At 41.3% G+C, this 16,145-nt stretch overlaps 1 protein-coding gene across 3 annotated transcripts in view; it reads left to right on the top strand.

Moving 5' to 3' along the window:
• The window catches only part of epha8 (eph receptor A8), a 527,638-nt gene that overhangs the window by 375,733 nt on the left and 135,760 nt on the right, over window positions 1-16,145 (top strand). For 2 of the 3 annotated variants that reach the window (XM_072586820.1, XM_072586819.1), the window contains exons 7-8: window positions 4,490-4,652; window positions 7,029-7,125. In XM_072586820.1, the coding sequence (XP_072442921.1) occupies window positions 4,490-4,652; window positions 7,029-7,125 (260 nt within the window). The remainder of the gene's footprint in view (window positions 1-4,489; window positions 4,653-7,028; window positions 7,126-16,145) is intronic. The other variant, XM_072586821.1, reaches the window with a different exon arrangement.

The raw sequence follows: 16,145 nt of genomic DNA, 5'->3' as shown, positions 1-16,145 counted from the left end.
AAGGTTAATGAGGGAAAGCAGGCAGTTAACCAATGCAAATATAATCGAGAACACTAATTATCAGATGGGTTGTCAAATCTGCCAGTGCAGTTGGAGCAGTATGGAGGATAATCATTGAGTAGGATTTGACGGGGATGTAAAAGGAGGAAGAAAATGATTCTGTGTTGACGGTGGGGTGAGAACTGGGTATGTTTACAGGTATATGGAAACAAGTAATCAATGAGTTGGAGCTTACCCCCACCCCCCACACCCTAGGCTATGTTATCACATGGACTGCTTTCATCACACCCAATCCATTTTTATCAGCTAATGGTCCCCATTATCAGCTTTCTCTCCTCCCTAGCTCACTATTATCCACCCCGTTGCCTGTCTAACTGCTGTTCTCCCTGTCTCTCTGAGCTCCATCTCTACCTGCCATTGCTCCTTTACCCACCACCTCCCATCATCATAAACCAACCTTTCCTAATTACAATCGGGTCTGACGATGGGTCACTGGACCTGAAATGTTGATTCTGCTTTCTCTCCTCAGATACTGCCAGACTGTTGAGTATTTCCAGTAGTCTCTGTATTTTTTTGGAATTCTGTGATGTATAAGTTGAAGGAAAACTCTGACCGTAAAAGTACATGCGTAGGATTTGTCTATTCAATCTTCTAACCTCTGGACTTTAACTGAGACCTTGGCTTTAATCTTATGGAAACCTAAGTAAGGCATGGCAGAATTGTGCGAGATGTCCAGCTGAAGTCTATCTCAACATCTGGAGCAACTTGCTCCATCTTTTATGCATTGCTGAGTGAATGGGCACATTTCTCACTCAGCACTTAACGGGGATTCTGGCATATTAAATGTCTTGTGGACAGCTCAACTTGCCTCATTAATACTTTGTTTCCTATTATACCAAATCTAACAAATAAATTCGATGTTGGGCATTGCAGCCCACTGAGTTTGCACCATCCCTTTGAAGGGCATCCCACCCAGACCCATCACCCTCCTGTATACATGAAACCCCGCATTTCCCATGGCTTATCCATCAAGCCTGCACATCTGACATTATTGGAATTTGGCATGGCCATACCATTTAATCTGCACATCTTTGGACAGTGGGAGCAAACCGGAGGACGAATATGCAAACTCCACACAGACTGAGCTTGGAATCAGACCTGGGTCTCTGGCAGTGTAAGGCTGCAATGCTAACCACTGAACCATTGTGCTCAAAGGACACTGTCCAGTTAAGGGGTGAGGAGATGCATTTCAGACTGTCCTCCCACCCCTCTCTCTGCCCGACTGTGGGCTATTTTCCTCCTGGAATAAGTGAAAGGCAGGAATTCAGGAAACTGAAAGTGGGTGGTACGGCTATTACTGTTGGTGCCGGTGTGCCAAGTGAGTGAGTAGGCAGTGCTGAGGGCATGCAGGGTCAGTGGAGTTGGGTGTTGGGATGGGGGTAAGGGTACATGGGGAAGATGTTGCAGGCAATAGTGAGAGTGACAGAGCATGAGCCTTCATGGGAGGTGGATGCAGTAGCAGAGAGAGACTGAGTGTGAGATGTCAGTGAGAAGATGATGGCTCATACACTGCTGCCCTTTTTCCTACACCATTGATTGTCCTCCAAATGGCTGAGACTGTACTGATCCAGGTGGTGACCTTGGACCAGGCTGGAATGGTCTGGTGTCACGTCTCCACTGCTGGTCCTGGGGAATGAAGTATTCTGGGTCTCCTTACATAGCATGGACCGTAGCAGTTCAAGAAAGCAGCTCACCACCATCTTCTCAAAGGCCAGCTAGGGATGGGCAATAAATGTGGGCCAGCCAGCAACACCAATGCTCCACAAGAGAACTCTTTAAAAAAAAACTGATTCAGAACAGACCAGAATTCACAAGTGATTGCTTTATCTAGTGCTATTTGATCTGAGCAGCAAATGTCTCAAACTCTGTTCAGCTGTGATTAAACTGTATGTTTTTGATCTGATGTCCCATCATTGTGCTTTTTAAATCACAGCCTTACAGGGTGCAGTGATCAAAGGTGATAGCAACGTAAGGTCTACGTACAGGCTGAGAGCAATATCAGAAGATGAAGCTGTTGTCTTTTGCAGACATCCTCAGAGAGTTTATCTGGATTTGCTCAGATTAACCTGATTAGGGTTCTCTTCTATGTTGGGCAATATCAGCCTGTGTTCATATGTTGGCACGGGATTCCTTTTCATCTGTTTAACATCATTAATTTTGGTCAAGCAAATTATTATGGAGATTTATTTTGTTGTATTTGTTTTTGCATGTCGCTCAAATGTTCATTAAAACGAACTGCATACTCATTGGAGATTGAACAGAAACATAGCTGCCTGTAATCTGGCTCTGCTTGTGCACTGACGTGATTGAGATTGAGCAGACATCCTGCTCAACGAATGTTGCTCCAACACTTGTTCTGGCTGCCGTAGAACATGGGGCGGATGTTGCAGCTTGACACAGGAACACTGTTAGTGCAAGTGTATCACCAGAATTAATTCAGCCTGCTCACATTGAGTAACTGTGTCAAATGAGCCCCTGATGCCATCATCAACTCTGAACTCAAGTCTTCAAGATTCACTATGAAAAATTAAAAAAAGAAACTTTAGAGAATAAACAGGCATGACAGTTATTTCTGTGTTTTTTTTTAATAATAAGTCTGTTTGGTCCATCCCTTCTTTAAAGTGATTCCTCTACGATTGTCATGTTCGACCATACGATGAAGGAACAGGAGAAGGTCATTCACCCCATCTGCCATTCTTTGAGATCATGGCTGACCTGATAATCTTCAACTCCGCTTTTTGGCCTTTTCTCCGCAACTCTTACAGATTAAAAATCTGTCCATTTCAGCCTTGAAATGGACAACCTCTACAGCTCTCTGTGGTAAAGAACTCTACAGACTCACTGTTCCAGGAGAAGAAATTCTCCCTCGTCTGTGTATAAATGTGTGACCCCTTATTCTGAGGTTATGCCCCTTTGTCCTAAACTCTCCCACAAGTGGAAGCAACCTTACTACATTTACCCTGCCAAGTCTTCTAAGACTGTTGTATAATTCAATAATGTCACCTCTTATTCTTTTATATTTCAATGTGTACAGGTTCAACCTACTCAACCTCTCTTCCTAAGACAATTCATCCTTACCTGGTATCAATCTCGTGAACCTTCTCTGGGCTCCCTCCGATGCCTGTATATCTCTCCTTACATAAGGTGCCCAAAACTGTTCACCGTATTCCAGTTGTGGTATAACTAATACCTTGTACAGTTTTAGCAGAGCCTCCCTACTTCAATGCTCAGTCTCCTTTGATTTGTGCCCCATGTTAGCTACTGACTTAGGAAAGTGTAGAGAGGAAAATCTGGCAGGTTTTAAAACCCATTTTGTTGCAATTTCATTCATTTAGATCTGATAACTGGGAAAACTGGTGTGGATTCCTGGCTGTTAGTTCTTCATGTCTATACTCTGCTTACAAGATAATAACCTAGCAACCAAAACTAAAAACTTCAGTTTTTATTGAAATACTAACATAGCATCAAGTCTGGCCTTTTGCTCGTCTGGATTTCCATCATGCCCTTGTTCTGCACATCCCTATTCTGGGCTTCCCTTATTAATTTCCTTCGATTTGAAACACCGAATAAAACCTAGTCCTTCTATCAAACTTTTTGTTACTTGTCCTGCTATCACTTTACGTGACTCATTATCACTTGGATTATCTGATAACTCTCCTCTAAAGTGCCTTGGATGTTCTATCATTTTAAAGGAATTGTATGAAAGTAAGTTCTTGCTGACATTTGTTGGTGATCCTCCTTGGCCTTTTTAGGAAGATTTTGGCTGAAGCATTTCTTTCGATGCTGCAGCCTATTCCAAAACAAAGGTATTCTCTTCCTTTGAGATGCTCACTTTCTGGCTGTGCCTTTTCAACATGAGTACCTGTTATTTCACCCATTTCTCTGCTTTACACACTATAACTAGAGTTGCCAATCGCTCCTGGATTGTTCAAAACCCAGATCTGTTCGCCCTCATAATCGCCTGTCGATATAGTGATGAGCTTTCACCTCAGGGTATTCATACCTGAAAATATGATTATTATAGCTCTCATAATATAAGAACAAGATGAATTCCAGATACCGTCACCAACTGGGTGAATATATTTTGTCCCCTCTAATTCTTTTCCCAATCACCTTCTACCAATTCCATACTAGGCATGTGCACAAATTGATAAATCCATAGGATGAATAGAATGGAGGATTATGGGTATTGTGGTCACCATCATTGACTGATTGATCCATCCAACAGCCAATTGGTTGCAGAGCAGGGCGAGTTTGATAGCAGAATGTCAGGTGATGAAACTAATCACAATCTGTCTGGTCAGAGCGGGCAATCCTCTTGTTTATTCTGTATCAATCTGAGTTTGTAGCCTCTGATTTGTATTATGAGTAATGACTGGTAGTCTACCTCAAGCTGCTCCTCAAATGGAGTATTTTTACTGTCCCACAGGGTAAGGAACAGCAGAGTTACTCCACACTGAAAGCCAGGGGAACAAGTGTGACAGTCTCCAACCTGAAACCTGGAACTCGTTATGTATTTCAGGTCCGAGCTCGTACATCAGCTGGGTGTGGCCGATTCAGCCAGACCGTCGAGATTGAAACTGCGAAATCAGGTAGGTGCAGTGTGCGCTCCCAAGCAATATATCTGTCCAGCCTTTGTTCAGCGTGAAACCACGGTGATTGCTTATTGGCACTGGTCTTACAGAGTGGAAAAACTGTGTTGACTGTATCCCGTCCGACATCAAGTTTGATGTCTGAGAGATTATGGAGGCAGAAAAGGAAGTAGTTATTGGATCGGGCAGATGTTTATGTACAGTTTCAGAACAGGGGATGTAAGAGGAAGAGGAACCCATTCAATTCATTAAATCAGTTCCATCATTCAGTCCATTACTGACTCATTATCTACTTTAACGTCAATTGAGACAATGATCCCAATTCCTTTAATTCCTTTAGTATTGAAGGATTATTGAATCCTTGTCTTGACTATGCTTTAAGATAAAATCTGCAGTGGTAGAGAATTCCAATGTTTTACCATTTTCAAAGTTTCAGTGGAAAACCTGCCTGTCATCTCAGTTTTAAATGACCTAGCCTTATCCTGAGATTTTCATCTTCTCAATTTCGCAGTCAGGGGAGACATCCTGGAGAAATTCCACAGGTCTGGCAGCATCTGTGGAGAGAGAAACACAGTTAATGTGAAGGATTGAAGAAAAATCATATTGAACAAAACATCTTAACTCTGTTTCTCTTTCCACAAATGTGGTACGACCTGCTGAGTTTCTCTAGCACCTAATGTTTTTATTTCAGAATTCAGGTATTTGCAGTATTTTGCTTTTAATTTCAGGGAAGCATCCTCCGGAATGATACTGTTTGAATCATGAAAGATGTTACAGTGAGATCACCATTCTTTTGTTTCTAAACTCTAGGGAATATAGGTCTAGTTTCTTCAATCTCTCTTCACGGGACAATTCCCTTATTTCAAGAATTGATCTACTAAACCTTGTTGCTCTCTTGCTACAAGAAGCATATCCCTCCTTAGAGGTAAATACTGACACAGATCAGTAGAACGCAATGACCTGTTTGTGTGTTATCAATTCAATGTCTATAACTATGTCATTTTTACCCTGGCTGGTGAGGTTTTCTCTCATTTTAGTCCTTGTGTTTAAAGACTGATCGATCTCTATCTCTTTAACTTTCAGTCCTGCATTCCCTCTCTCACCTTCTGGTCCTTCTGACTCTGGACTCTTGTGTATTCCCTGTTCCTCTTGTACCTTCGGATGCCTCACCATAATGCTCTGAGAATTCACTGTCTAAAACTGTCCACCTTCCTGTGTCAAATCTGGGTCCTTGACCAAGCCTTTGCCATAGCTGGTAGCAACTCCCTTATTTGGTCCATTGTTGTTTTCCTTCTTTATGCCCCTGTGAAGCTCAGGGAAGTTTCAATGTATATAATTTGGCTTTTATCAGTGCAAGTTGCCTTGAGAATTGAATACAAGAACATAGGATGGTAAAGGATACCCGTATAATAAATTTGAACACTGACGGCGCACACTACCCTCAACAGAGTCCAATAGTAAGTCTGTTCCTTGTCTTGCCAGAATTTAAGATCCAACCCAACAGTTCTCCAGAGGAGCTTTCTTTGAGGAAAAGTGAGAGGAACACTGTGCTGATACTGCAGATAATTCACACATGAAAAACTGCACTAAATGGACTTGAAGATTTGTTGTTGTCCAGTAGTGGCCTGGGTTCAAGTCTCACCAGTCTCAGAGATATGTAACAACAGTTTGATTTGAAAATATTGAAGTGAAATTGATTGCATAAAACACACAATCGTGTGATGTCACAAAATCCAGGTTTTGGTCTACATGTTTGAGGTCTCTGCAATGATAAAAGGTGTTAAAACTCAAGTTTAGAATTCAATGGCATAATCTTTGTACAAATACACTCTTCTAATATCAGAAACTGCACTTTTCCAATCAACAAATAGTGTTGGAGTCTGTTCAAATGTACAAAAAGTCCTTTTCTTTTTCTAATTTTATTTGGACAAATTATAACACATCTTCATGTTCATCATATACTGAGGTGGGATTCCCACTGCTCTGCTCCAAGCTAAATGACCACAGCTTAGTTCCCAACTAATGTCCACCTGCTGTGCTACAGTTAACACTCCACTGATATATAATTAGCAAAAAGGACAATAATTTCTACCCTTTATTTGTAAGAAAGCATCTATATATAATCACCTGTCTTTAACTTATATTTTGAATTGAGATCCCAATTTAAAGACAAGTTCATACTAACATTGATTTCCATGGCAACAGAGAAGTCAGTATCTATGTCAGTATCTGAACCACTCATTATTCAAGGAAAATATCAAGCTGTTCATTTCTTTTTAATTATGCTTATTCATGTGAAGTGAGAATAAAATCCACCAATCCAAGTTGTGACATTTTATTACATAAGCAATTTTTTTCTCTTTCTTTCCCCTGTAGTTTCACTCCGATATGATACCACTACAATCATCTGGATATGTTTTGCTTTAGTGACTGGGCTTATCGTCCTCCTTGCAATGTTTATCTGCAGGAAAAGGTACATCTAATGCAATAATGCAGTGAAATTCTGTATAGGAGAAGATTCCTTTATCATAGCTAACTGTTCATTTTCTGTCATGATTTGGAGATGCCAGTGTTGGACTGGGGTGTACAAAGTTAAAAATCACACAACACCAGGTTATAGTCCAACAGGTTTAATTGGAAGCGCACTAGCTTTTGGAGCGACGCTCCTTCACCTGATGAAGGAGCGTCACTCCGAAAACTAGTGTGCTTCCAATTAAACCTGTTGGACTATAACCTGGTGTTGTGTGATTTTTAACTTCATTTTCTGTGACATGTTCAGCCTTCCTGTCATGAATAAATTCTTCAAAAAAAGTTTGAAGCTCTACTGAAGTATCCAAGTCAGACCAGTTTTCATAATTTTTACAGTTTTTCTTTCTTCTGGGTCAGTGCAATGTTAGGTCAGGGTCATTCTGAAACAGTCCTTACGTGCACACTGTTTGACCTCTCAGGATATATGTGTTGACTGCTGGCTATCTTCAAACAATTTCATCTGAAGAATTGATATTTATGAACGAGCACATCTTCATTCAGCCATCCTGTAGCATGGTACACTTCCACTTTTGCAGCATTTACTTGTTGCTTAAACACAACTAAAGTTTTGACCTCTCCTCCTCCTGCCTGAAGTTCCAAATGCTTATTATGCTCCAAGTGAGGACAAATGTTCCCGATTTCCATCTTAAAGTTATCTTCATCTAGTTAGGACCTGTATCCCATTGTCCTATGCAAAGTTTAGCTTAAAGTAATATTATGGATGAATTTTGTACACTCCTTTAACAAACTTAATTCCTTGTGCAATCAGAATGTCTTCTGGAGTAAAAGTGACCTGTACAAGAAAACTGAATTGCACCTGAATTATAAGGGGACTAATATAGTGGCAGGAAGATTTGCTGGAGCTGCTCATGAGGATTTAAACCAGTAAGGTTGGGGGAGGAGGAGTTGGAGGTGTTGTGGAACCCAGGGAGATAGTGAGGAAAGAGATCAATCTGAGACTAGTACAGTTGAGAAAAGAAGTGAGTCAAACAGTCAGGGCAGGCAGGGACAAAGCAGAGAACAAGGTAGGACTGATAAATTAAACTGCATTTATTTCAATGCAAGAGGCCTAACAGGGAAGGCAGATGAACTCAGGGCATGGTTAGGAACATTGGACTGGGATATCATAGCAATTACAGAAATGTGGCTCAGGGATGTTCCAAGAAACAAATGCTATAGGAAGGATAGAAAGGGATGCAAGAGAGGAGGGGAAGTGGCCTTTTTGGTAAGGGATATGATTACAGCTGTACTGAGGGAGAATATTCCTGGAAATACATTCAGGGAAGTTAGTTGGGTGGAACTGAGAAATAAGAAAGGGATGATCACCATATTGGGATTGTATTATAGCCCTCTAATAGTCAGCAGGAAATTGAGAAATAAATTTGTAAGGAGATCTCAGTTATCTGTAAGAATAATAGGGTGGTTTCGGTAAGGGATTTTAATTTTCCAAACTTAAACTGGGACTGCCATAGTTCAAAGTTTGTGAGAAGATTTGTAGCTCGGGTGCTCGTTGTTGTGGTTCTGTTCGCCGAGCTGGGAATTTGTGTTGCAGACATTTGGTCCCCTGTCTAGGTGACATCCTCAGTGCTTGGAACCCTCCTGTGAAGCGCTGTTTCCTCCGGTATTTATAGTGGCTTGTCTCTGCCACTTCCGGTTGTCAGTTCCATCTGTCCGCTGTAGTGGCTGGTATATTGGGTCCAGGTCGATGTGTTTGTTGATAGAATCTATGGATGAGTGCCATTCCTCCAGGAATTCCCTGGCTGTTCTCTGTTTGGCCTGCCCTATAATAGTAGTGTTGTCCTAGTCGAACTCATGTTGCTTGTCATATGCGTGCGTGGCTACTAAGGATAGCTGGTCATGTTCTTTCATGGCTAGTTGGTGTTCATGGATATGGATCGTTAGCTGTCTTCCTGTTTGTCCTATGTAGTGTTTTGTGCAGTCCTCGCATGGGATTTTGTATACTACATTGGTTTTGCTCATGCTGGGTATTGGGTCCTTCGTTCTGGTGAGTTGTTGTCTGAGAGTGGCTGTTGGTTTGTGTGCTGCTATGAGTCCTAGTGGTTGTAGTAGTCTGGCTGTCAGTTTGGAAATGCTCTTGATGTATGGTAGTGTGGCTAGTCCTTTGGGTTGTGGCATGTTCTCATTCTGTTGTCTTTCCCTTAGGCATCTGTTGATGAAATTGCGGGGGTATCCATTTTTGGCGAATACATTGTGTAGGTGTTCTTCTTCCTCTTTTTGCAGTTCTGGTGTGCTGCAGTGTGTTGTGGCCCTTTTGAATAGTGTCTTGATGCAACTTCTTTTGTGTTGCTTTTGTAGTTCAGGACTTGGTCTGTGTGTGTGCCATAGTGTTAAGGGTGGAGATGGAGAGGAATTTGTTAAGTGTGTACAAGACAATTTTCTGATTCAGTTTGTGGATGCAGCTACAAGAGAAAGTGCAAACTTGACCTACTCTTGGGAAATAAGGCAGGGCAGGTGACTGAGGTGTCAGTGGGGGAGAACTTTGGGGCCAGCGACCATAATTGTATTAGTTTTATGATAGTGATGGAAAAAGATAGACCAGGTCTAAAAGTTGAGGTTCTAAATTTCAGGAAGGCTAATTTTGACGGTATAAGGCAAGAACTTTCAAAAGTTGATTGGGGGTAGATGTTCACTGGTAGAGGGATGGCTGGAAAATGGGAAGCCTTCAGAAATGAGGTAACAAGAGTCCAGAGACAGTATACTCCTGTTAGAGTGAAAGAAAAGGCTGGTAGGTGTAGAGAATGCTGGATGACTAAAGAAATTGAGGGTTTGGTTAAGAAAAAGATGGAAGCATATGTCAGGTATAGATAGGATAGGTCGAGTGAATCCTTAGAAGAATACAAAGGCATTAGGAGTATACTTAAGATGGAAATCAGGAGGATTAAAAAGGGGACATGAGATAGCTTTGGCAAATAGGGTTAAGGAAAATCCAAAGAGTTTTTACAAATACATTGAGGACAAAGGGTAACTAGAGAAAGAATAGGGCCCTCAAAGATCAGCAAGATGGCCTTTGTGTGGAGCTGCAGGAGATGGGGGAGATACTAACCAAGTAGTTTGCATCAGTATTTACTGTGGAGAAGGACATGAAAGATATAGAATGTAGGGAAATGGATGGTGACATCTTGAAAAATGTCCATATTACAGAGGAGGAAGTGCTGGATGTCTTCAAATGTACAACAGTGGATAAGTCCCCAGGACCTGATCAGGTATACCCTAGAACTCTGTGGGAAGTTAGAGAAGTGATTGCTGGGCTTCTTGCTGAGATATTTGTATCATCGATAGTCACAGGTGAGGTGCCGGAAGAGGTGCGTGGGAAATCATGACTCACACATTTGATTGCGTTTTTTGAAGAAATACAAAGAGGATTGATGAGGGCAGAGCAGTTGAAGTGATCTATATGGACTTCAGTAAGGCGTTCGACATGCTCCCTCATGGGAGACTAAATAGCAAGGTTACGTCTCATGGAATACAGGGAGAACTAGCCATTTGGATACAGAACTGGCTCAAAGATAGAAGGTGGTGGTGGAGGGTTGTTTTTCAGACTGGAGGCCTGTGACCAGTGGAGTGCCACAAGGATCGGTGCTGGGTCCACTAGTTTTCATCATTTATATAAATGATTTGGATGTGAGCATAATAGGTACAGTTGGTAAGTTTACAGATGACACCAAAATTGATGGTGTAGTGGACAGTGAAGAAGGGTACCTCAGATGACATCTGGATCTTGATCAGATGGGCCAAAGGGCTGAGGAGTGGCAGATGGAGTTTAATTTAGATAAATGTGAGGTGCTGCATTTTGGGAAAGCAAATCTGAGCAGGACTTATTCACTTAATGGTAAGGTCCTAGGGAGTGTTGCTGAACAAAGAGACCTTGGAGTGCAGGCTCCTTGACAGTAGAGCTGCAAGTAAATAGAATAGTGAAGTAGGCATTTGGTATGCTTTCCTTTATTGGTCAGAGTATTGAGTACAGGAATTGGGAGGTCATGTTGCGGCTGTACAGGACATTAGTTAGGCCACTTTTGGGATGTTGTGTGCAGTTCTGGTCTCCTTCCTATCAGGATATTGTGAAACTTGAAAGGGTTCAGAAAATATTTACAAGAATGTGGCCAGGTTTGGAGGATTTGAGCTATAGGGCTGTTTTCCCTGGAGCGGTGGAAGCTTATAGAAGTTTATAAAATCATGAGGGGCATGGATAGGGTAAAACCCTTTTGGGGAGTGATGAGGGGGAGTCCAGAACTAGAGGGCATAGGTTTAGGGTGAGAGGGGAAAGATATAAAAGGGACCTAAGGGACAATTATTTCACACAGGGTGGTACGTGTACAGGATGAGCTGCTAGAGGAAGTGATAGAGACTAATATAATTGTTAGGTTTAACAGGCATCATGATGGGCATATTAATAGGAAGGATTTGGAGGCAGATGGGCTGAGTGCTGGCAAGTGGAACTAGATTAGGTTGGGATATCTGGTCAGCATGGACCGCTTGGACTGAAAGTTCCGTTTCCATGCTGTACCTCTCTATGACTCTGACTTCCCAGTTTAAACAACCTTCAAACAATCTACAAACCTTCTCATAGCTCAACTCCAGTATTCTTCGCTATTTAGAGGTCTCTGATTTTTCAATGTCCAGACTTAGCACAATGGTCAAGTCTTGTCAGTTTCACCATTACGCCCACTGATTGTACTTTCAAAGATGGTCAGTTTTCAACATCTGATTGGGTATTTTGGTTCTTTCTTTGCATTTGTTCAACTTGCTGGGTTTGCAAGGATCTCCGATTCTCCTTTAACTCTTCCATGAAGCATGCATGGTGCACTTACTTCCAAAATGCCATTGTTCCAGTCAAATCACACTCTTTAGTGAACCAATTTTTTCATCTTGGGGCTGTCCAACCGTACTGTCCCTGTCAACCAGGCAACAAGAGCCATCATTTGCTCTGTGTTCAATGTCCAAATGCCACCTCAGTGTTTGGAGGAGGAGGGAGAAAAACAACCAACACTGAAAGAGCTAAGTGGCCTCGCTTACAAAAGAAGAAATTCAAAGCACATGTTGCAGTCATTTATTTTTGACTGTAAGGTTTGTATAGTAAATACAGTGCAGCAATTCCCCCAATAAAATGGAATGGATCTGGTGAATGCAGTAATGTTCTAACTGGGGAGAAGGATAATTTTGTTGCACTGAATGGTGACAACTCACACCAAGTGAGTTACGTTTAAAGGTTGATGTGTACACACCATTCCAGAAACAATTTAAAAGCTAAGCAGTTGGTGCAATCATTTCCTCACTCAAACTAAAATATCAAGCAGTAATAGCCAATTCCAACATACTTCCTGGAAACAAAAGGCTCTTGCGCTATTTAAACTCTATTAATTAGGCGAGGGATACTTAAATATTAATCATTAGTCACAGATTAGTCAACATCCCAATATAAAGCTAATTTAATATCATAACTTTCTGCTTGGATTTCAGAGAATGCTGCTTTCTCATGGCCGTGTCTCAAATTATTTTCCCTGTTTCCTGTTTTTTTTTTGATGAGTATACAATGTGGGTGTGACTCAGGCAGCTAAGTGGATTTTACAGAGACTGTATTTGGGGGTATGGTTGTCTGGTTCACTAGGTAGGGGATCAGAGAAGGGAATAAAAATGGAATAAATATTGTAAAAGACATTGACAGAAAAATGGCAAGACTGTGTAAAGATGGGTATGACATATATTCTAATATATGAAAATTAACATGAGGCAAGTATGTGGAGCAGATGAACTGTGGTGGACACCTAGAAAAAAACCCATCAAATTCCAAAAGTGATCAAGACGGATCCCCTGATCTGTCAGCTCTGAAACCCCCACCCCCAGAAGGATTGATGCTGAAGGTCCTCAAACTTAATAAAACTTCACAAGGGACAATGATTCTTTCAAAGACTTGACCTTGAACTACCTTCAAGAGCTGCTCTCCATCCTGGATTACCTCAATCACTGTTCATGATCTGGGGTCATACCTTCCTTTCTTGGGTCCAAACCTCTACTGTATTTTGGAACTGCACTCCAGAATGCACTCACAGGCACAATTTCTGCATTTGCACCAAAATTGAGCTTCAGCAAGCAAGATTTGTCCTTTTGGTTTGTGTCCTGAAGTCCAATCTGTTTCACTTGCACAACGCAAATACTTAAAGGCATCCTCCTGCACTGAAATATTAATGCAGCATATTGTATCCTAATTCCTGACAGTTTTTTTGAATGCTAACTTGAACATTTTGCTGTCTCCTAGAAATATTTCTGAGCTCTGACTACATTGGGCTATTGTTAAGATCTACTATGCTATTAATTATGCATCTACTGGCTCCTAACCTTCTTTCTGAGTCCTGACTGCTAAACTATTCTTTTCTGGATGGAGCCTTCCTCTTTCGCTATTTTATTCTCCAACTAACTGAGCTAGGAATTGTTCTCCTATGATTCCTTTAAGTTGCCGTGGATGTGGGTATGTTTGCTGAGCTGGGAAGTTGATTTGCAGATATTTCATCCTGTCTAGGTGACATCTTCAGTGCTTTGGAGCCTCTTGTGAAGCGCTGCAGTATTGTGTCTTCACAGGAAGCTCCAAAGCACTGAAGATATCACCAGATAGGGGACGAAATGTCAGCAAGTCAACTTCCCAGCTCGGCGAACATACCCACAACCACGGCAACTGGCACCCAAGCTATAAGTCTTTATACAAACCTTGAATTCCTGTAAGTGACAAATTGAAAACCCTTCAATAACCCCCATCACTATTGCTAGGCAAAACTAAACATAGCAGTGAGACATGAATGTAGCAACCCATTGGAATTGTCAGTTTCCTGAATGTTACAATGTTCACCAGACCAAAATATATCAAGGAATTCATCACAACCAGGATACTGCTGAGTTTGGGGAATTTATTGCTCTGACTTTGTTCATAGCAATAAAACTATCAGCATACCTGGAAGAGTTTTAAGATAAGTCCTGAAGTGCTGAGATAAACACAATTTGATTAAAATAAAGAACATTTTACTGATGATTTTCCCACTTCTTTTACTTAATCTCACTTTCTAATGTTTGCTGTCTTTTTTTTGGTTGTAGTTTTACTTTCATGCTATTTTACTAATTTATTTTTATCTGATTGATCCTAACCTGCTTTAAGTGCAAAATATCTAACATGCTTCTTTTTCCGCATAACTCTTTAAGACATTTCCAAAGTGTTTTATTCTTTGAGGTAAACACTGACCCAGTTACACCTAGGATACAATCAACCGACAGGACAGTAATTGTGCCAAGAGTGTACTGTTGCCAGCAGGTATTAATGGGCAGCCACTTACACATCTCCAGAAATGTTGACTTGAATACAGTGACTGAAATTAAATCTTTCAGGTAGAAGGCTTTTAAGTTTCATACCTAAATTTCCAATACTGTGATTGTATTTAATTAATATAAGAGCATCACCATCTGCTGTTCGTAGTCTTAGCACCAAATGCTAGTTGTATAAAAAATGTCTGAGAGTATTGATTTATTGTGTTAAAGAAGTAAAAATATGCCTTAATTTTAAATTTAGCCCTATCCTTACGTGTAATTTATTCCTTACCTTCATCATAATGTGGAAAATTTGGGAAGGTTGGCTAATACCAGTTTTTTGGTATGTTAATTGTTAAAAGTTTAAACAGTGGACATGTGGCAGGGGAAATAAAAGTTAGATAAGATTAATAATGTCCAGTGATCAGCTTTCCCAGATGACTGACTGTGTGATAAGTTAAAAATCACACAACACCAGGTTATAGTCCAACAGGTTTAATTGGAAGCACACTAGCTTTCGGAGCGACGCTCCTTCATCAGGTGATTGTGGAGGGCTCGATCGTAACACAGAATTTATAGCAAAAATTTGCAGTGACTGAAATTATACATTGAAGAATTGATTGTCTGTTAAGCCTTTCATCTGTTAGAATACAGTGATAGTTTCACTTCTTTCATGTGTAAATCACAAAACCTTTTTTTAAAAAGTTGCATTCTCAGGTTAGCTGTTAACAATGGTGATAGCTAGACAATATGTTGAAGATGTTAGCCCCCTGTGTTCTCTGTCTATGACCCGATGTTTAGATTGATTCCAATCTAAAAAGTGAAATAACAGAGTTTTACATAAATTCATGCAGTTTTTGAGCTCAGAGTTCTACATGAATGTATGTGGTTTTTGAGCAAAGTGCAATGTAACTCTGCAAGTACAAAAAAATTCACCACACAAAATAAATGTGTGCATGTGGGTCTTTGTCTATCTGTGGGGTGCGTGTATGTGGTGAGTGCAGAGTGTCTTAAGTCTGTGAGGGGGTGCATGTGTGGGAATGTGTGTGTCTATAAGGGTGTGTGTGGGTGTCTGTGTGCGTGTCTGTGTGTACCTGTGTGTGTGTGTAGTGTAATGGTGATCACCTGTAATGTGACATGAACCCAAGGTCCCGGTTGAGGCCCTCCCTATGGGTACCGAACTTAGCCATCAGCCTCTGCTCGGCCACTTTCCTCTGCTGCCTGTCCCGAAGTCCACCTTGGAGGATGGTCACCCGAAGGTCCGAGGCTGAATGTCCTGCACCACTGAAGTGTTCCCCAACTGGGAGGGAACCCTCCTGTCTGTTGATTGTTGTGCGGTGCCCATTCATCCGTTGTCGTAGCCTTTGCTCGGTTTCCCCAATGTACCATGCCTCTGGGCATCCTTGCCTGCAACGTATAAGATAGACAACGTTGGCTGAGTCACATGAGTACCTGCCATGTACAAGGTGGGAGGTGTTCCCACGCGTAATAGTGGTATCTATATCCACAATCTGACACGTCTTGCAGCGTCCACCATGACAGGGTTGTATGGAGAAGACTGTGTGATAATGTTAGATCTTTATCCCAGTGTGTCTGTGAACACAAAAGTTCAGTCCTAGAGCACATATCCAACTAAGATCTCCTTATGAAATTCAG

This window comes from Chiloscyllium punctatum, chromosome 16, assembly GCF_047496795.1.
Source record: "Chiloscyllium punctatum isolate Juve2018m chromosome 16, sChiPun1.3, whole genome shotgun sequence".
In the NCBI taxonomy this organism is placed as follows: Eukaryota; Metazoa; Chordata; class Chondrichthyes; order Orectolobiformes; family Hemiscylliidae; genus Chiloscyllium; species Chiloscyllium punctatum.
Note: the sequence above shows the minus strand (reverse complement) of the source record. Positions and strands in the feature narration are given on the sequence as shown.